Source organism: Pygocentrus nattereri, chromosome 21 (genome assembly GCF_015220715.1).
Source record: "Pygocentrus nattereri isolate fPygNat1 chromosome 21, fPygNat1.pri, whole genome shotgun sequence".
Lineage (NCBI taxonomy): Eukaryota > Metazoa > Chordata > Actinopteri > Characiformes > Serrasalmidae > Pygocentrus > Pygocentrus nattereri.
The window spans coordinates 1,470,001-1,492,500 of NC_051231.1; the positions used below are offsets into that span (position 1 = coordinate 1,470,001).

The window sequence follows — 22,500 nt, forward strand, 5'->3', positions numbered from 1 at the left end:
TAAAGTATGAAGGCAGTAAAAAGCGCAGACCCGTAAAGTGGAAGTGTTGGAGATAGAGGATCTCCAGAAGAGCTTAGCTCGTGGAAAATGGCACAGCCGAGTCCCCCGCTGGGTGACATATCAGCTGCTTTTTCTGCGTTAACCCCTCTCACAGAGCTCCAGAATTTTGGTTCTGTTGGCCTCCTGCTGTTCTCTACAACACATATTCCCACAGTTCCCACCGAGTGTAATGCAAAATAACACATGAAAATGTCACCCATAGCGAAACAAGGCCACACTGATTCAAGTCATGCCCCGAGAGGGCAGAGCTATGAATCCGGAGCCGCGGTGGAAGGCGTGCACTTACACGGAGCAAAATGAACTCGCAGGAGTGAAGGCCTAGAAACAGGGGCTTGCTAACTGTCAAAAGCTTTCATATTTTGACGAGCCTTTTTCAGCCTAGCTTTTCAAGGCATTAATTTAACAGTAGCTGGGTTCTTTAAGGCGAAGGCTGGAGAGCTCTGCGTTGTTATGGCCTTGAGAATACCAAACAGAAAATGTGCATTTGTTGACTTTAATTGGAACACGCTTAAAATTAAAGCATCTGGAAAACCTGGCTTGAGTTAGACGCAAGCCGGGGTGATGCAATACGCTGCATTAGATGTTTGCACGGAATATTTACATGTTACATTATCTGCTGTGACAATAATGACACAGGATAACATTTATTGGCAGGGACGGATAAGGCCAGCGGCGTAGGAGAGGCTGAGGCAGAACACAGTTCCTTTAATGTATTTCAGTGAGAACCCTGTGTTAGCTCTAGCAGATTAGGAAACCTGCCTGTATGCAGGGAAGAGATGCTCATGTGTTAAAAAAAATAAAAGCCAGCCCCGTCACTACCGATGATCTACTGAATATTTAATGCGTAATCATATACACACAATTTATAACAGCAAATACTTCATTTTATGTTACATGCATGTAATTTGTAACCACAAACACATGTGCATTAGTGGGATCCTGTTGGTGTGAGAGATATGAGTGCTAATAGCTCCCCCTTGTGGAGAACGTTCAGACTGCTGAACACAGGTTTATAATCGGCTGCTGATTCCCTGGTTTTCCTTCAGATCGCACAGTAAAAGCTAAGTCAGTTCAGCCAATCAGAGGTGATTGCAACTTGCGAGTGGCGCAGCCGTCTTAATGTTGTGCTCAATCCCTGGCGATGCTGGGAATCACCGCTCTCGGTGGATAAGACGGCTACTCCGTCTCCCCCATCACAGCATGATACTAGCCAGCACGTGTGTCTGTTAGCTGATGTAACAGGACTGGTGGCTGATGTTCTCCTAGCAGCATTCAAAAAGATGCAGTGGAGCTTCACAGGTCTCTGGGAAAGCCTGTGCAAGCGTTCGCCCTTCTAGAGCTGGTGGTATCGTGTGGTGGTGTCTCTAAAAGCCCCCTGACTGACTAACTCATACTTTGTTTGTTTGACCCTGTGGGTTCACTGGGCTCCACCATGGAAAGTGGTAGCTTTATGAAGGAGGAGATGATGCGCCGCTTGAAAAAACGAATGAGGTTTGATGGGGAAAGTCCTGCCCTTTAACAAAAACAAACAAATAAATAAATAAACTGTCCGCTTGTTGGTAAAGCCAACAGCAGTAACACATGCGCTGACCTAAGCTGCAACCAAGTGTTAGTCCTACCGCAGAAAAAGCGTTTATCAGATCAGTGATGTGGTGGTTTAGTGCTAGTGATGAAAAGGTGGTGTTGTACATACAGTCGGCTTTTGTGGAAAGAAGAAAATATTCCCTTCTTTCTTTCTTCTCACAGTTTTGTCATTGCTTGACCCTGAAACGGAGAAGCCGGTTTTGAACCTGTCAACACAGCATGCAAATTTATCATAAACCTAATTGATTGCATAATTGTGCAATTAAGGCCCAGGACCAACAGCTGGGTCCAGGTTTCCATTCTTCCCTGGGGCTGTTTGGTTCTAGAAACTTTGAAGGAGACACTGATTCCGATTCCAAGTAATAGCAATCGGTTCCAAGAATCGATTCAGCTCAAATGTTTCTAGATTCGTGACTTCAAAAATCAAGGAAAAGAGGGGACAGAAAACTGGCTTAATAAATAGCACGTTATTAATAACGACACAACATCATGATTGATGGCATGAACGACAAGGACCTTCAGCGCTGTTGAGAGCTAAATTAAGCTACCCTAACCTTTCAGCCGATTAATTGAAGCTCCAAATTTAATGTTTTATTTTGTTTTCCACGTTTTCTAAGGTAAAATAAGGCTGGACGAACCATGTCTGCTGTGAAAGGGTGTATTTTTCAGACAGGCTGTCTAGACGGTGATGACAAAGCACCTCTCGCTCTGTGTGCACACGGTGTAGAGAGCTGATTATGGCTGGCAGTCGATCCCAAAAACAATCAATTCTAGAACTTGAGGATAACTGGGTCAGTCTGCATGTTATTACTGTATAATAAGCCATAGAATGTGATGAAGGTGGGAGTTAGAGGTATGTGTTGATGTAAGAACATATGAATCGCATAGCAAAACAAAAGTAACTCAACTTATGAGGGTTACAGCCGATTCGTATTGCTAAGAAACAGATTCACTCTCTCTTTCTTCCTCCCTCACACTCTCTCACTCTCTCACTCTCTCAGCCGTTCTGGTTATATCGGCACTTACATCAGTACTTGTGATTCGCTCGCGCGTGTTTGCTCAGGAAATGAAACAGCGAGTCGCAGCGACACTCGCGAGTAATAAATCTTGCATCTTTTTTATTATTTCCACACGAGCTGGAGGCAGCCCTGAAATGGTCCAGCGTTGTAGAGCACTCGCTGAATGTTCACGCTCCGTGGCCTGTTCAGGGCTGTAAATGGACGCGTTTGGTCTATGGAGGCGGCTCGGTCTGAGCTTTCTCCACATCTCGGAGCGCCGTGACTGGGCTTAAAGCCCTGGACTCGCTGGCCGTCAGTCAAATCCGAAGCACGCGGCCCATCCAGCCGGTGCCTTTCCATAATTAAACCCCGGCTCAGCGGTGAGGATTTTGCATGGAGGCAAGGTGTTTCTGATTCAGCGAAAAAAATATCAGTTCTAATCTCTGAGCTCGAACAGAGTGATGATCTCTGCCTACACACGCAGTCCTCCAACCGAAGAGTGATAATAAGGACGCAGATGTTCAGCTGAGATGTGTGTGTGCCTGGATATGAGGGTGTATCTCTGTGTTCAAAAGTTTGGAATCAGTGGTTTCAATATCATAAAGCCAGCTTTGTTGCGGATATGTGAATATAATGATTCTTAAATGATGCATTTGCTCAAAAGAAGTGGTAAAAATATGATACACAGGAAATAACACTGCACACATTTACATGCAGCCTAATAATCCGTTAATAAGCCGGTTAATAGCTCAGTCAGAATAGAGCACGTCCATGTCCACACCTCATTCAGAATAGACTCGTCTACTTTTTCTATCCGACTGATCGAGGTGGGTAAGCCTGTAAATAATCTGTTAAACAGAAGAATAATATCCGTGTAAACGTCTGTATCCGATTACATTCCCTATCGGAAAGTTTCAGTCCGTTCTGCATGAGCGTCGCGTCACAGTGAGAGTTTATACCGTTCAACACGGCGGAGCAGAAACTGGTCTGCAGAGGAGACGAAGTTCATGCTCTGATCTTTAAAAGACGGCGGTGGGACGGACGTCCAGCTTATGCGTCTCAGAGCACGACGTCTTCCTCTCGGCCTTCTTTAATAAGGACGTGTGAAGGACGTTTTCCTGAGTCTGACGTCATTTTAAAGCAGTTAAAAACACAATCACTGCTCACTGCTGCTCATCTCACTCTGACTGGACTCAGAGTGATGCTGGTTGTCATGGTAACGGCTACACTAAGTGGTTCTTTACGTGTGCACATAATTTTGAATCTGATTACTTATTACCTGATTACCTGATATCTGATTACAGATTTTACATCAGATTGTTGAGTAAAGTGAGAATAAACACCTCAGTCTGTAATCTGACTGTGTTCAATCAGATTGGCAAAATTGTTGCATGTAAACACAGCCAGTGAGAATTATTCAGAACCAATCATATTGCAAAAGTGCTGAAGACAGATGAGGCAATAAATGTTGGTGGAAATCCACCACATTTTTTCAAAATGTCTGCATAATGAGGTCATGATACTACTGATATCATATATATATATATATATATATATACTTATATCATATAAATAACAATATTATTTAACTTATTTCTGCACATTTTACTTTTTTTATGTAGTAGTTTTATCAAGTGAAAGTGTTGGATTCCTTTAGACACTTGTTCAAGCAATAATGTTGTTAATTTAGCTTACTTCATGAAATAATGCCTGACTTGAGTAAAATGAGACACTTTCATGAGACAAAACTGCTTAAAACAAGTTTAAATAACTTTGCAGCTTTAATATTATCACAACAGTCTCAAAATGAGAAATGTAAGTCATATTGGCAATATTTAAGATGGTTTAACTAGCTAAAATAACATTTTTTTCCACTGTATTATGTAAACACAGTCAGATTGATGGGAAATGCTCCACTGAAAAATAAAAAATAAAAAATAAAATAAAAATTGTGCCAAGACACAGTAATGGTCATAGGAACCAGACATTTAATGCATTTTAATGCTTTTAAAAGACTTTTTAACGGCAGTTTTAAGAGCAGAATTTGGCCTTTTTTATTTCAGTTTATATGAAACAAAAACTGAAAAATGTTTTCTTTGTCTGAATGTCCCTCTCGACCAAATGCTGATCTCAGAACCACCGTAAACGCCATTACCAATGTGTTTGTTACTATTTAGTGTAAAAAAGGCATTAAAATTCTTTCGATATCTGGTTCCTATGACCACTGGTGTGTCTCAGCAAGTTTTTTTAATTTATTTATTTATTCTTTTTTTTTTTTACGATGGAGCAGTTCCCATCAAACATACTTTGTTTACATATTACAATGGAAGAAATTGCTCTTAGCTAGTAAAACCATCTCAAATATTGCCAATATAACTTACATTTCTCATTTTGAGACGGATGTGATAATATTTTAAAAGCTGCAAAGCTTTTGAAACTTGTTTTTAACTTTTTAAACTTGTTTTAAGCAGTTTTGTCTGAAAGTTTCATTTTACTCAAGTCAGACATTATAACTAAATAATAAATTGGCTGCTCTGATGTTGTAAACATCATGACCCCTGGTTCCTATCACCACCACTGTAATGAAAGTTTCTCTACAATCAAGCATTTCACAATTAAACCAAAAATAGGCGGAATTTCCCTGTAAATAAGAAATGGAAAAGAACAATATTATTTTATTAAAAATGTGTTCTTATTATAATATTTGTTTTTAAGTAAACATCTTTAGGTTTTTTAGTATATATTATTATCTAGTTTGTTACGTCTTGTCACTGTAAAAAAAAAAAATAGTATTTACATTTTTCCCATTTTTTTGCTTTATCATTTGAGCAACATAGCTGTCATTTACCTCATATTAAATAGAAATGTGACAAAACTGCTTAGAATGAAATCATTAGAGTTTCATTAGAAGTTAATGTTTTTGCTTTTTCCTGTAAAGTTGCCATTTTGAAGATATTGTTTGCTTGTGTGTTGTTTTTTTAGACAGTGATGAAATATGATTGTATTTCTAAATGTTCAGTGGCAGCATATGTGTGAATGTTTTTGTGTGTAAACTCCAGAATCTGACGACACTGTTTTTTTTAAAGCTGCTTCCTTTCATTCAGCCATAAACCTTTATCCTCAGGACCGTCCCCATAAATTAGATGAGACAATCCCTTTCACATTCAGCCTCATCTAATCCACAGTGACAGTATGTTCTGATAGGTAATGTGCAGGAGATTAGGCCGGGGCACAGTTGGTCGAGTGGACAGGATCAAATAAGGACAGAAAGATTGGCCAGCTGTGTTCATCAGGAAGGCTTTACGCCAAGCTGGGTCAAGCTCTCCACTCGCTTCCGCACTACCAGTCAAAAGTTTGGAATCACCTCTTGAATTAAAAATGTGGATCATTCTATATGATTTTTTTTCTTTTCTTTCTACAACCCCAATTCCAGTGAAGTTGGGACGTTGCATAAAACATAATTAAAAACAGAAAACGATGATTTGCAAATCCTTTTCACCCTGTATTCAATTGACCACACTACAAAGACAAGATATTTCATGTTCAAACGGATAATCTTTATTGTTTTTTGCAAATATTCCCTCATTTTGAATTTGATGCCTGCAGCACGTTCCAGAGAAGTTGGGACAGGGGCGTGTTTCCCACTGAGTTACATCACCTTTCCTTTAACACTCAATAAGCGTTTGGGAACTGAGGACACTGATTGTTGGAGCTTTGTAGGTGGAATTCTTTCCCATTCCTGCTTGATGTCCAGCTTCAGCTGCTCAGCAGTCCGGGGTCTCCGCTGTCGTATTTTGAGCTTCATAATGCGCCACACATTTTCAATGGGAGACGGTCTGGACTGCAGGCAGGTCAGTCTAGTACCCGCACTCTTTTACTACGAAGCCACGCTGTTGTAACACGTGCAGAATGTGGCTCGGCATCGTCTCGCTGAAATAAGCAGGACGTCCCTGAAAAAGACGCTGCTTGGATGGCAGCAGATGTTGCTCCAAAACCTGTATGTACCTTTCAGCATTAATGGGGCCTTCACAGATGTGCAGGTTACCCCTGCCATGGGCTCTAACACCCCCCCCACACCATCAGAGATGCTGGCTTTTGAACTTTGCGACTCTGTAATGAAAAGTTTCACGTCAAATCACTCTGAATGACTTTGTTTTCATCTTAACACAGAAATTTAGAAAAGTGAATAGAATGGTAACTTTTAATTATATACAGTAGCTGACATAATTTAGCCTGATTACAATTAGATTTTAAGATCAACTAAAAGATAAATGCACTAATAACTTTGCACAATATTTCAAAATATAAATTCTTCATTTTCATTCTATTATACGTTCTTTTTAAGACGTTCCCTGCCTTTTAATTCATTCCAGGACAGTCCACAGCTCTGTTTAACATTTCTAAATCATTGTTTTACAGCTTACTGCTGAATATTTGAAGCCCAGCTGCAAAATATGAACATATTATAATACACATATTTATATAATGGTACTTTACAAATGTACCTTCAACAAAAAAGCGCTTATAATATTGAAAACGTTACTCGATTTACCGTTCCAGTATGATACATCAGGATATTAGTTCTATTATAACTTTTAATGTGTTTTTCTTTCTCAGATTTTAGAATAATAATTTCCCTGTAGGATCAAGAAGGTACTCTGATAATCCAGAATCCATCATTCTGGATACAGTGTTGGTGTCATTTTATCCTGTCTTGCACAGTATTTGAACATATAGATCGTGAAACAGATCCCAAACCACTGAGCAGTGATTCCAACTTTTAAATGGTAGCGTGTGCCGCTTGCTGTGTTCGTTAACCTTGGGCCGCGGAACTCCCCTCCCCCTGCTTTCCGCGGCAGATCCGTGGCAGAATGCGTCGCCGTAATCAAAGGTGATGACGCGAGCTGCCAACTGTTCCTGCTGGACGGTGGCCCGGACCGTTCCTGAGCATCGCATCGTCTCCATCCTCGACAGCCAGCTTCTCCGTGACGCTTTCTGTCACAAGCGGGACTCAGAAATACCCCCGTAGGTGCGGGCCATGCTGTGATGTATGGCCGCAGATGGCCAGAGCTGGCAGGGCTGTGGGCTAAACGCAGCGTAGTGAGTAAATATCACAGGCTAGCGACTTGTTCTCACCTTCAATGCAGAGGCTCAGGGTAGACGATCCAGTTCTATTGATCCCTTAATTCAGCCACTTGATGCGAAGAAAAAAAAAAGGCCAGGGTCAGTTTCTGAGTGCCTGTTCCTTCCATCAGGAGCACCATCCATATCAACGCCCTGCCTGTGTTTCTCAACAGTTTTCTTAGGGAAAAATCGATGGAGTCATCGACTCGTGATTCATGTCTCGACAAGCTCTTAATCTCTCCCGTGTTTCGCCTCTCAAAGTCCCTCTCGCCAGTCCGTCCGCTGCTAATATCGGTGCTCGTTTCTCTAATGAAAAAAGAAAATCGGGACCTCCTAAAAGGGTGTCTTCATATTTTCGTGTGGTGTCTTGCCCGTGACTTGATATATGTGTGAAAGCCACGCTCTCAGGAGCCATTACAGATGTGAGCGTGGAAATCATAATCCATTAGGCAGCGGCAGGGCGTAATCGTTAAACTGACTAAAACCGGAAGATGCCTCATTAGCTTTGCCGGACGTGAATGTGACTTGATTGATGAAAGAGCGATTAGCCATTGTTTCCAACACTTTTCAACAGTTGGATTATCTTCACTGAGACTAGCAGCCAAAGAAAGGCCGCAATGGGAGATGGTTTTTTTTTCCATACACTTTCAAAGCCAATTCCTATTTACCAAGCTCAGCCTTGGAATTATGTATTAGCACTAACATATGGTCCACAAACCTCATTTTTTGTGAGACGTGATGTGGTGTGTGAGTGGAAATTGGCGATCATGGCAAACGATGCAGAACCAGTTAAAGCTGTGCCAGTTGGAGCCCTCAATAACTTTCAATCTCCTTTCCCATAAAATCCCATGACCATGCGGCCGGTGGGAGTTTCCGCTTGAAGCTAGCCGAGCTTCTCGCTTTCATGACACAGGCAGAACCTGAGACTTATCTCCCTGCTGTGTACACAGGAGAAATCACTCGGTGTCTTGGAAGGTCACAATATGACTCTCCTTTTTTTTTGTCTCCACACTCAGCCTCTCTCAGGGACCAAATTAAACCCATCTGGGGGCTTCCGTCCGTACGAGACAAGGGAATTAGTTCTCGGACTGTCTCTTATCTCGCTACCTCCACACTCTGCCTCACACGCTCTGTTTCTCCTCCAGTAATGAGTATCTACCCAATTTAGTTCCTTGTCTCTCTCGGGGAATAAATCCTCTTCAGCTTCTCAGATGAAAGCAAGCAGGAATCCCCAGAGTCCCCAACAATGACCTCAATGTCCAAGACCGTGACCTTAATTGATAATACTCTTGGGCAAAACTGGCTGCCATCCAACTTCAGCAGGGATGACGATCTGTTGATCTGCTCTTTTTCTTGGTCTTCTTTTTCTCCGCAGCGGCTCCGAAAGGCCCCAAGCTCCTGATGACCCCGACCAGGGCAAAGGTAGGGGACACGGTGCGCATCACTGTCCAAGGATTCCAGGTAGGATCTCCAGGGGTAAGTGCATGGGGTTTCACGAAACCGGGGCCAAGTTCAGTCTTGGATATGAGGAGCCACAACCAAGCGTGTGCAGTTAAGTCTGTGAAATCTGGTTGCTATAGTGGCCATTCTTACAGAAAGGGCAATATACCATGTGTATCAGTCAGAGCTCAAGCCTCTTCGCTCTCTACTGCTGTATGGATGTCCTTAGTTGATAAAAAAAAGGCCTGATTTTTGCCTAAACGTGACAAATCATGTCCCTAAGGCTAAGATTAATGACAAGCATAGCATCAGAAAACAGTGAGTGGCTACAATTTAGCATGATAGTATATCACATGCTTAGGTTCCATCACTTCCAAAGTGCTGGGTAATTATTATAAGTAATAAGATGGTTAGTACCAGGATAGTCTAAAAGAATTACTATGGAATGGTTCAGAGGTTCTAGGTACTACCCAGATAATAGAAAGGTATAAATTCCAAAGTACTGGGTACTTATTTTAAGTAATAAGATGGTTAGTACCAGGATAGTCTAAAGAATTACAATGGAATGGTTCAGAGGTTCTAGGTACTGCCCAGATAATAGAAAGGTATAAATTCCAAAGTACTGGGTACTTATTTTAAGTAATAAGATGGTTAGTACCAGGATAGTCTAAAGAATTACAATGGAATGGTTCAGAGGTTCTAGGTACTACCCAGATAATAGAAAGGTATAAATTCCAAAGTACTGGGTACTTATTTTAAGTAATAAGATGGTTAGTACCAGGATAGTCTAAAGAATTACAATGGAATGGTTCAGAGGTTCTAGGTACTGCCCAGATAATAGAAAGGTATAAATTCCAAAGTACTGGGTAATTATTTTAAGTAATAAGATCGTTAGTACCAGGATAGTCTAAAAGAATTACTATGGAATGGTTCAGACGTTCTAGGTATAACTAGGTATTGCTAATTTAGCACTTCTTGCTGTGTTTGCTTGCTGTTTTTTATGCCTGCCACAAGGCAGGACAACATCTGATTGAAACACAAACCAGCCATCTGCTCAGCTGTCAGGTGTAATTCCTGATGCCTGGTATTCCACCGGCTGGTTTTGGCTAAGCAAACAGCCATGTAGCTGTATGTGCGAAGCTAGCCGTTAGCACTTTGCTGTCAGAGGTGCTGGATTTATAGCTTACCTGCTCTAAGACTCCCGTCAGGAAGTCAAGCCGGCAGATTTGTCTTAGTGTAACTATCGCTGTCTGCCAAAGCCAGCCCCAAAAAAGAATAAAACAATGGCTTTGAGAACGATTCTGCCCTTGTCTTTGTGACAGCGATGACTCAGAGGCACGTCTAGTCGAGGCCATTCAGGTAGAAGGAGTTTAGGAGACGGATACGCCATTGCCTTTAAATCGTCTTTGTAGATTTACACAGTCATGAGTCAGCGAATGATGAGCCAATTCGATTTTATTAGACTATTACTTATTGTTGTTGCTTTATTATTACAGCTGAAGTGCCGTGCTCCGGCAGCGGCCGACTGGCTGGGGCTCAGGCAGTAGATCTGACGGATTCACAACTTACATCCCATTCATCTGATCAAATGATGACTGTGTATGTGTATATTTGAAGTGCTCCTTCTAAATAATGTTAAGAATGGTCACTATAAACAGGCTTGACTGGAACGTCCAGCCAAATTTGGCACTCTTGAAATTTGGGCTGTGCAAAAGACAAATTTATACGAAGGAATTCTCCCTTATCCTCTACTGGATCACGGCCCTGGGTTTCGAGCGTAGATAAGATCACTGACAGTACATGCAATTTTGCCCCTCCCTGCTATTTCATAAAGGGATAAAAAAAAAATATGTATCCCCCTTCGTTGATTTCTTAAGACGTAAGACCACCGTGTTGATAGGGGTGCACAATATGTTGGTAGATGGATGATTTATTGCCAAAAAATGGAAAATTTTATTATTATAGTTGGTCTGATTGGAATAAGAGCCAATTTCTGGTGTATATACAGCATTTTCATAGTCTGGTGTATTTATTCTGGTGTAAATACACAATTTATAGTCACTTGTGTTGGACGTTTTCATTAGTTTTGCAGTCACTAAAGTGGAAAGTATAGTGGATAACAGCACCACCTCAGATTCCCCATCCCGACAGGAATACCAGTGAAAGTATACATAGACAAATGCAAACAACACACTGCAATTCAACGCCCCTGGTTTAGCTTCCTAACATTATGTATATGCGTAAACATTTACAAAACAGCTGTGACCAGTATTGGGGACTCGTGTCAGTGACTCAGACTTGAGTCACACTCAAATCACATGCTTATCTGACTGAGACTTGACTCAGACTCAACTCAGACACACATTTAAATGACTCGTGATTTGACTCAGAGACTTATGACTCACAAAATATTAAGCCAGAGGAAGAAAACAACAAACAAAAGAACACAGTAAACAGTAAAACTGAATTGTTCGAGGGATTATCTTGTCAATCGTAATAATTTCTGTGATGCAAAATGCCCTTTTAATTTTTCATGTCAGCCTCATTTTTTGCGTTCAAGACTCCACTCGGACTCGCACTTCAGTGACTTGACACTAAACTCTAATGCGCATCCCAGCGACTCGAGACTCCACTCCTATTCGCACCTCAGAGACTCGTGAATTGACTTGTATTTACTATTTACCAGAGACTTGAGACTTAAGACTTGACTCGGATTTGCAACCCAAAAACTCGAGACTCGTCCCGGACTAACGCCTCAGTGACTCAAGACTCGGAATCACACCTCAGAGACTTGACTTGACATACTTGACGCACTCTTTTTAAATTTTTCATGTCAGCTTCTTTTTTTTTATATATCCGTACAAGCCACCTTTTCGGAAAAGGGAAAGTGTGAAAACGTGGGTGTTACTCTAAAGCGGCGAGGTAGTTAAGCTCACTCAGTGGAGCTGGTTAAAGGAAAAACTCCCCAGAGGTGTTCTCCTGGAGGTAGAAATCAGGGAATATAAACAGCAGGAATTTCTGCAATGTCGTTCTCTTTACAGCTCATAGCAGAATCAGGTTCTATTTGGCTTCACATAGTGAGCTTTTCATTATAGAAGAGGTCTGGAAGGTAGAATGAAGAGCTGCCCTCAGTAGATATGGCTTTTAAAGTGAAGAGGCAAAACTAGTAGTAGCTAACTTGGCGTTAGTTGTCAGTTCATCTAGCCAAGCTTTTTGTATGTTTCAGATCACATTACTTAAAAAGTCACTAAACTTCAGCTATATTATTTATATTTATATTTAACTTTATTTATTGTTTATATTTACTGCCTGTAGCACTTCAGTTCTGTCCTTCAGACTGAAGATTTTTTGAGGCTCATTATTCTCCATCATGTCAAACCTGACGAGTGCAGCTGATAATGAGACTGAAGCAGTCTACAAAAGACTCATACTAGAGATCGACTTGATTCTGCCTCCATATAGACTCGAGAATCGAATTGGACTACCACCTCAGAGACTCCACTTTGTCTCGCATCTCGAAGGCTCAAGATTCGACTCTGGCTCACTACCCAGGGATTCGAGAATCCACTCGGACTCACTTTTCAGTGACTTGATACTAAACTCTACTGCGCATCCCAGTGACTCGAGACTCAGCTCTGATTTGCATCTCAGAGACTTGATGCTCAGCTCCAATGCGCACCTCATAGACTCGAGAATTGACTCAGATGTGCACCTCGGAGTCTTGACAATTGACTCGTATTCACATACAAGAGACTTGAGACTTGACTCAGATTTGCAACCCAAAACGTCTGTGACTCAAGACTTGACTCTGAGTCACATCTCATAGACTCAAGACTCCGCTTGGTATCACACCTCAGAGACTTGACTTGACATACTTGACTCTGACTTAACTTGGATTGCTCTCCAGAAACTTGACAGTCTACCTGACTTACATTCCAGAGACTTGAGACTTGACTTGAATTTGCACCCCAGAAACTCAAGACTCGACACTGATGTGCACCTCAGAGGCTCAAGGCTAGACTCTGACTCGTACCTCAGAGACTCAAGACTCCACACTGACTCGCACCTCAGAGACTCGCGACTCCACTCGCACCACAGAGACTTGATTCAGATTCACATAAAGATACTTGTGAACATCTCTGGTCACAATCACCCAGCATGATACCTGCCAACCATCTGTCAGCTTCAGTGGCAGAATTGGCAGTTTGATCCCATCGCGTTTTTACTGAATTACTGAAGAGTTCTACAAGCTTTATGGATATTGGACCAAAATATCTTATTCAAATGAATGAGAACTTATAGCACCCAGCTTAGTGTCAAAATACCTTTTTGTGTGTGATCCACCTGCTTAGTTTCATTTATCAAATCTCAATTCCAGCTTAAACATATTAAGATGGATATGATTTTGTATCAACATTCTGTGAAGCAGCCCAGCCAACAAAGCAGGAGCACCACCTGATCATTTCTTTGAGAACTGAGACCAACTACAAGTAGAACCAAGTGAGCTCCTGCTTGTCTGGAATGAAAGCCGGCAGCTACGCTGTGGCTTTGAGGATAAAACCGGACACTTCTGCTGTAAAGCTTGTCCAGTCTTGCTCTGCAGGTTCTTTGAAAGGCCACATTTATGGGCAGAGCATGGATAAGACAATGATCAGTTATCATTATCAGCCCAGAACCTCCATATTGGTGCATCCTTATACACTAATGGTTTATTATATATGAGGATGGTAGGCCACTTCTCTGACAGATTAATTTTCTACTTATTTTCATCTCTTAATCCAATTTATGTGAAAGCCAAAGGGGGATACGTGACAGAAAGGTTTCCATCAAGCCTTTCCACCATGTTTTTCTTTTTTATCTGACCTGATGCCACCAGCAAGCGCAAACTCATTTCACTGCTGTCAAGGTGTGAATGTGGAAGTCCAACGACACGTAGTTGAGCCATGCTCTTATATCGGTCGTTTTCAAAGGTCACAGAGCCGGGCCAGACAAGTCTATTGAGCCAGACGGATGGTGATAGCTAGTCACTTATCACTTAGAGAACACAAGCAGCTTGTTCTTATCAAGGCTTTTGCTGCAGTCCGCTGTCCTGTTCAATCTCTGAAAATTACAACATGTCTAAAGAAATATTTCAGGATGCAAAGGCTGCAAGAGAAATTTGGCTGTAATGTCTATAGGTTGAATCACGCACCCCATGCATACGGGTGCGAATAGTCCTACTATGACTTTTAACACATTCAAAGGCAGATACACACTGGCCACTTTGTCAGAAACACCTTGTATCTCCACCTTGCCGGTGTACAGATGGAGACTGTAGCTTATCTATTTAGACAATTTGTGTTCTAGTCCTTGATCGGTGTTCAGTTCTTGACCACAGAGTCACTCTGGATGTTTTTGGATGGTGGAGTCTCTCAACCAGGCAGTGTCACTGATGTATAAAAGCCACAGCAACACTGCTGTGCTTGACATACTCAGTCGTGTGGTCAGAAACTGACCAATGAGGAGTGAGGCAAAGGCCAGCTGACAAACCGTGCAGCAGCACATGGGCTACAGTCAGTAACTGTACACCTGCAGGACTGTGCAGAAGTCAGAGACCACCCTTCATGGTTTTAATCTCCAGTCAAAATGGTCATTAAGTACAAGTTACATTTTCAGGAGATATTTCTGAGGAGATTAGATCTACACTATATTTCCAAAAGTGTTCACTCCCCCATCCTATATCCGAGCTCCTGTGCCTGCAGACTGCTTCTACAGACATTAGTGAAAGAATGGGTCGCTCTCAGGAGCTCAGTGAAGTCCAGCGTGGTGCCGTGATCGGACGCCACCTGTGCAGCAAGTCCAGTCATGAAATTTCCTCACTACTAAATATTCCACAGTCCACTGTCAGTGGGATTATAACAAAGTGGAAGCGATTGGGAACGACAGCAGCTCAGCCACGAAGTGGTCGGCCACGTAAAATGACAGAGCGGTCAGCGAATGCTGAGGGGCATAGTGCGCAGAGGTCACCAACTTTCTGCAGAGGCGATCACTACAGACCTCCAAACTTCATGTGGCCTTCAGATCAGCTCAAGAACAGCGTAGAGAGCTTCATGGAATGGGTTTCCATGGCCGAGCAGCTGCATCCAAGCCTTACATCACCAAGCGCAGTGCAAAGCGTGGAATGCAGTGGAGTAAAGCGCCGCCACTGGACTCTAGATCAGTGGAGACGTGTTCGCTGGAGTGACCAATCACGATGGAGGAGTCTGGGTTTGGCGGTTGCCAGGAGACGGTACTTGTCTGACTGCATTGTGCCGAGTGTAAAGTTTGGTGGAGGGGGGATCATGGTGTGGGGGTGTTTTCAGGAGTTGGGCTCGGCGCCTTAGTTCCAGTGAAAGGAGCTCTTAAAGCTTCAGCAATTTTCATAACTTTCATATTTGACAGATGAACCCACATTTCTGTCCATCCTTCCAATGTGAGAAAACGACTCAGCTCTATGGGTCTTCAAGGATGTGTAGCTGTTCAAGAAGCCTCACTTAGAAAAGGACATGCACAAACAATGAAGCTTCTGGTGTTCTCAAAACATTGGAATAGCCACACCAGAGTCCAGACCTCAACTTATTAAATGTGTTTGAGATTATTTGAAGTGTGAAAGTGCAACTAACTTCTAAGACTGAACTCTGCAGAGTTCTTTGAAAAACTCAAAGCAAATCTCCTGAACAGAACGGAAGCTGTGATAAAGACAGAGTGGCCACATGAAACACTGCTATATGTAGCTGTTGAAGCCTCTGTGTGATTTTCTGTTAAATGTGTTTCTGGGTTTCTTTTCTGAAGCTGAAGAATGATTGCTCAGTATTTGTTTTAGGGTAAGTCTCTGACCTCTGCACAGTTCAGTATATAGTGGAGATCATAAAGTGTCCAGTGAGTGAACATCCAAAGTATAGCGGAGACGCACTTTCTAATGTAGATGATGGAGAGACGATACACTCACATACAGCATGTGCTTAAAATAGCGCTTTTTTGTTGGTTTGCTTCGCGGGCTTCCAGACACAGACAATGCCTCACAAACCTCCCTTTGTAAAAGGCATAGAATAAATATTCTCTGCCATTGTGTGAAGTGTCTAGTTGTTGTGATTTGCCTGTACCTCTTACTGACCCCCAAACCTTTCATGGACCCCTTTGCTTTGTGAAAAAAAACCTTCTGTTTTTCCCAATAAACTGCGTTTACATGTGAACAATAGCTTAACGCTATGAAACTGGACTGAACCAACATATTTACTGGAGTTGTATAACAGATTAGTTTAATAATAGCCCTCTTTACATGCACACTAGCACAGCGTGATTTAACTACAATGTGAGGCAAACCACTTCAGGAGGCAACAAAATTTAGGCAGGAAATTTCTTCCTTTTTAAAAACAAACACACTGCCAAGCTTTCTGAAGCTGAAGCATGTTAAAATCGCCCATCATCTGTCGCATCAGTCACTATAGAGTTATAAACTGCCCGTGCAAGGAACTTCAGCACAAGAACTTTGCACTGGGAGCTTCATTAAATGGGTTTCCACAACCAAGCTGCTGTAAAAAAAAGCCTAAGATCCCTATGCACAATGCCAAGTGTCGGCTGGAGGGGTGTAAAGCACGCCGCCATAGATGAATCAGGGTTTGGCAGATGCCAGGAGAACAATGCCTACCGGATTGCATAGAGCCAACAGTAACGTTTGGTGAAAAGGGATGAGGGATAATGTTCTGGGCTGTTTTTCAGGGTCTGGGTCCCTTAATTCTAGTGAAGGGTAGTGTTCATGTTACAGCTCATCGAGACATTTTAGACAGTTATGGGTTTTCAACTTTGTGGCAGGCCTTTTGGGAAAGCCGCTGTCCTGAGCACAAAGTGAAGTCCATAAAGAATTGGAACGTCGATTTGAGCCAGAATTTCTCATCCAACATCACTGCCTATCCTCACAAATGCTCTTTTGACTGAATGACCACAAATTTCCGCAGACACGTTCCCAAAAAAAAAAAAAAAAAAAAAAAAAGCCTTCCCATTTGCCTGGAGGCTGTTATTGAAAGGGTATAAATCCATATTTATGCATGTGGCTTTGTACCTTCTTGACCAAAGACAGCCCATAAGTTCCGGTACTCTCTGCCAATTAAAAAGCAGTCACTAGAACATAATATCCCAACCTTTGGTCCACATACAGTGTGACCTGCATAATGGCCATAATGACTTGCCTCCAGCTCACTTCTGAGAATGGGCATTCCATGTTTCCTTCTTGTCCTCAGACACAAACGGCTCCAAACTCTCCTTCTTTACTTTTTCTTTTGAAGCAGAACATTGGCTAAAGCTTGTTTTGGTTGCATGAGCCCATTTTTCAGCAGGCGCTGATGGAGCCAAGTAGAACGTGGTCATTTTCCTGTGTGGTAGATATATTGGTAGAAGACCTTTATATTACATTTATATAATGTAACTTTGAGCACATGCAAACATAAATGATATCTGGCTTCTATAGAATTAGGTTTCGTTTGCAGCATCTCGTACAGCATGATGTAATAAACGCTTCAGGCCACCGTTATCTCAGGCTGTATACCGATATTGAGCCTTTTGTGTGCATGTAAACATAGTAAATGCTTGAGAATGTGCTCGGCAATGAATGGGCTCGAAGAGGCCGTGGAGTTACAATAAGCAGACTCCTTCTGATTTCCTCTACAGGGAAGCGTCTCGATTATTGATTGAATTCTTAAGTTAAAGTTCAGTAAAAGGACTGAGGGGGAAAAATGCCGTGCTAACTGAAATATGTCGAACCTTTGGAGAAAACCAGCATTAAACAAATGATTTATTCATTCTGTTAAGTTACCAAAGTGTGGTGAAACACGGCTTTGTATTATTGATATTATGGGATGCCTCCATCCCTCTGGACGCTTTTTATCTTGAAAGTATTTCTGCATGCAGGAAATGTTTGGCTGCAGACTGAAGCATGGTCTCTAGTCCTTTTCTGACTCTCTGCTCTATGTCTCACACACACACACACACACACACACACTCTTTCCTACAGAATGAGGTGTTCCCTGAACCCCTCTACACCTGGACACGAGTGGGCGGTAGGTTACTGGACGGCAGTATGGAGAGAGACGGGAAGGAGCTGGTTTTGGAGAGAGTCCCTGCTGAACTTAATGGCTCCATGTACCGCTGCACAGCCCAGAATCCTCTGGGATCTACCGACACACACATGCGCCTCATTGTCTTCGGTGAGTTCGTCCACAGCATTCAAACAACAGCCAGCTGAAATATATCCATTTGCAGTGCGACGCCGGCATCCATCACCAGCATATGTTTAAGGCCCAATGCTCTTGGCCAGTAGTTTAAGGACACAAGACTCACTTAACCTTAAATCTAACCCTATACACTCAAAAACAAAGTTCGTTCGGTTAGGAAAAGGAACAAACACCAACTTTTCACCTGGAGAACCTGATTTAAGCTCCACATTCAGACCTTAGAACCACTGCTGGAGCTTTGAGGGAACGTTTACACTGTTTGTACCTTGATGAACGAAAAATGCACCTGAATAGAATCTTCATTACTAACAGTGAAGAGCAGTGCTCTACAAATAAAGCCACTGGAAACACTTTATAATAACAGAAATAATAATTTATTCAACCCCTATTATGAAGTTGTGACTACACTTTAGAATATGTTCACAACCTCACTGCCAAAAAAGTTGACGTTGTGTAAAATGTAAATAATAACAGAATGCAATGATGGGCAAATCATTTAAACCCACATAAAATGTTGAAACTGACAAATTTTATATGCATTAAAAACAGACACAGTTCCTTAGTGTAAATCACTGCATGGGCTCAGGACCACTTATGAAAAACTTTGTCTGTGGTGCAAATGCAAGTTAAAACTCTACCGTGCAAAATAGAAACCAGATAGAATCAGGTTCCAGAAACGCTGCCACCTTCTCTGGGCTTGAGCTCATTCAAATCAGACTGAGCTGAGTTAGACGGGGTGTCCTGGAGTCAAAGAATCTAAATTTTACATTTTTTTGGGAGGGTGGGGGAGTCATGTACGCCTCCGGGCTAAAGAGGAGAGGGAGCACCCAGCTTGTTATCGGCACACAGTTCAGAGGTCAGTATCTGTAATGGCATGGAGATGCATTAGTGATGTGCATGGGTGGTGTGCACATCTTGAAGGCACCATTAAAGCTGAATGATATATACATGTTTTAGCAGCATCTGCTGCCATCCAGACGACGTCTTCTTCAGAGAAGGCCTTGATTATTTCAGCTGGATGATGTCAAACCACATTCTGCATGTATTACAGCAGCATTGCTGCGTATTAAAAGAGTCCGGGTGCTAAACTGACCTGCCTGCAGTCCAGACCGGTCACCGCTGAGAACATTTGCTGCATTATGAAATTAAAAATGACAAATGAGGCTCTGAACTTTCAGAACTACAGCAGTGTTTCCTCAGTTCCCAAACGCTTACAGAGTGCTGTTAAAAGGTTATGAAACACAGCAGTAAACACGCCTCCATCCCAACTTTTTTGGAATGTTGTTACTATCAAGTTCAAAATAGGCAAAAATGTCTTTCAACAAATAATAAAATTTCTCAGTTCAAATTTCTCAGCTGCGCATCTTTGGGTTCTAATTTTATTGTTTTAGTTTTTCATAATTTATGATGCTGTTTCAATATTGCGACTCTTTTATATATTATTCTATATATTTCACATCCATCTCACGATTGGGAATCGTCATCAGCCCACTGTTTCCATATCAGTGTGCCCCTGCTGTAAATGTCTTGTCCTTGAATGGGGTCCTAAATCTGTAGTTCTAACAAAGTGGCTTTGCAAATAGATGAAATTGCTTTGACTCCACCTGAGCCCGTATAAATGAACCCACATTGAGATTCACTTTCCCACTTCGGTTGTCTCTAAATCCCCCTGATTGATCTTTTATTCAGTGGACGATGGTGTTATTTAATGAAAAAACTACTTGCATGACAACCACTTTCCCTCTTAGGCTTAAATGTATATTTCATCACTGAAATGAGTTTCCTTAGCTGAATACATCTTTACCAAGTTTCACACGATCATTTTTACATTTACGGCATTTGGCTGACGCTCTTATCCAGAGTGACTTACAATTCTATCGTTGTACACAGGAAGGTGAAGGTGGTGTTAGGAGTCTCGCCCCAGATCTATTATTGGTATAGGGTAGGGTGTTTACCCAGGTGGGGCACTGAACCCCAGTCTACAGCGTAGAAGCCAGAGGTGTTAACCACTACATTCTACCAACCAGTTGCACATACCTGTTGATTTTTGGACAAAACCCACTGGTCAACAACAAATAAGATGCCATAAAGAATCTACAGACATAGTTTCAAAGGTATTTTATCCTAATCTGCATAGTAAATAATAAAATTAATAAATGGTTGGTTGTTTTTAGTGCTGTCTGTGTGCCGTTATTGTCAGGGTTGTCAATGCATTTCCTTTCTGTTTACTACTTTACAACTGATGGTCAAGTAAAGAACAGCATTAGTTATGCTGATTGAGAGATTCTTGCTGTAGTTTCGCCTTCGCAGCCTCCAGTGAGCGAGCTAGCAAGCTTGCATTTCCACAGGGAACTCTTTAATTCTTAATTCTTAATTGTCACCCTCTATGAATGTTAACCTGGCTTGATCGATAAGGAAAAACCACCCAACCGTGTTGTAATGGTGCTGTGGCTGAAACGCAGTTGGAGTTACACTATAATTTTTCCCTGTTCATGTTACACATTAGTCATTACTTAGTAACTGAATGTGTGCTTAGAAATTATTAATTGACTTCATGGTTTACTGGTAGCTTAGTTTATTATTTCATAGTTTATTTATTCATTAACTGTGTATAAACTGCTACTTATAATACTGTTAATGAACTGATAAGTGTGATTGCACGTGTGCGTTAGAGCTGTTTAATAGTCATCAGCCAGGCTACTGCAATGTAATTATCATCACATTTTCCAGAAACTATTCATAACACTTCGTGTACCTCCAATTAATATTCTAATTATACTACAAATTCCAGACTGAGAGAAGCCTGTACACACTACACTGTGAATCACAGCACTCTACTGACCCTCCGTTGAAAGGCATTCCTAAATCTGGATGGATGGATGGATGGATGGATGGATGGATGGATGGATACTTTATTGATCCTGAAGGAAATTCAGCAGGCAGTATCAGTCACACAACACAGGACAGTAATAATAATAAGGGTGATACAATATAAAAAGAAGAAGAAATACAAAAAAACATCTCCAGGCATTTAAACAGACAGGAATATACCAAAATCTGCCATAAGATCTATAACCTGAGATGAACAAGGCAGTGCAATAATGACACTACTGAATAAATATGTGCAGATATTGGTCCTGAAATAAAGTGTCCAGGTGTGGAGTGTCCAGATGTGCAAGATGCTCAGTAGGGGTTACAGTAAGGTGTCCACATGAGCAGATAGATAGAATAAACCTGTGATTTAGCATGAGATTCAGATTCAGTCTCTTCCCTCTTCCCTCTTCCCTTCTTCTTCTGGCCCCACTGGGAAGAGTTGAAGAGCCTGATGTCTCTAGGACAGAGGATCTCCTGAGTAGATATGATATATGAAGAAATAAGTAGAAGTATGGCATTTTTAAAAGAACAGGTGTGATGCTTAGTGTCTCATACTTGCTCGGCCTAAAACAGAGGCCACCTGTTCAAAATCACATGTGAAATGTGCACAGATTGACCGTATCTATCATGTTGTTATCTTATAAACATATTATTATGTATTTTAAGTCGCCAAAAAGGTTCATTTTGAAGCAATGCCCACTCTCGGACCTCTAACGAACCTTTAATTGATTGAGATGTGCAAGTATGAAGGACTCAATTTAATTAAACGGTAGAAAATTTTACTTGAGGGACACAAAAACAAGCCGAGCGAATTCAAGATTTCAGTAAGTAGTCTAGTCTTAATCATTAGCTCATAGTACAGTTAGAAGTGAGAATTATGAGTAAGTAATTACAGTAAATTGGTAAACTAATTGCCTGACAATGGGACTGTGGGGAAAAGTCTCAAAAGTACAAATTAGTGCTTATGCTACTTCCTTACATGAGTAAACACACTTATCAGTTTATTAGCTCTGTAATAAGCAGTAGTTAGTGCACAGAAGAGCGTATAAGGTATGAACTAAGAGTTAAGAGTGCACTTAATTACTAATTACTGGAGAGTTACACCATAACTAAGTAATAATTAACATGAACAATTGAAAGTTCATGAAAACGTTTAAAGTCTGAAAGTTTTATAG

At 41.5% G+C, this 22,500-nt stretch overlaps 1 protein-coding gene across 2 annotated transcripts in view; it reads left to right on the forward strand.

The window, feature by feature from the left end:
* The window catches only part of igsf21a (immunoglobin superfamily, member 21a), a 461,351-nt gene that overhangs the window by 425,874 nt on the left and 12,977 nt on the right, over window positions 1-22,500 (forward strand). Inside the window, exons 7-8 of one of the 2 annotated variants that reach the window (XM_017716473.2) lie at window positions 9,142-9,242; window positions 18,232-18,424. In XM_017716473.2, the coding sequence (XP_017571962.1) occupies window positions 9,142-9,242; window positions 18,232-18,424 (294 nt within the window). The remainder of the gene's footprint in view (window positions 1-9,141; window positions 9,243-18,231; window positions 18,425-22,500) is intronic. The other variant, XM_017716474.2, reaches the window with a different exon arrangement.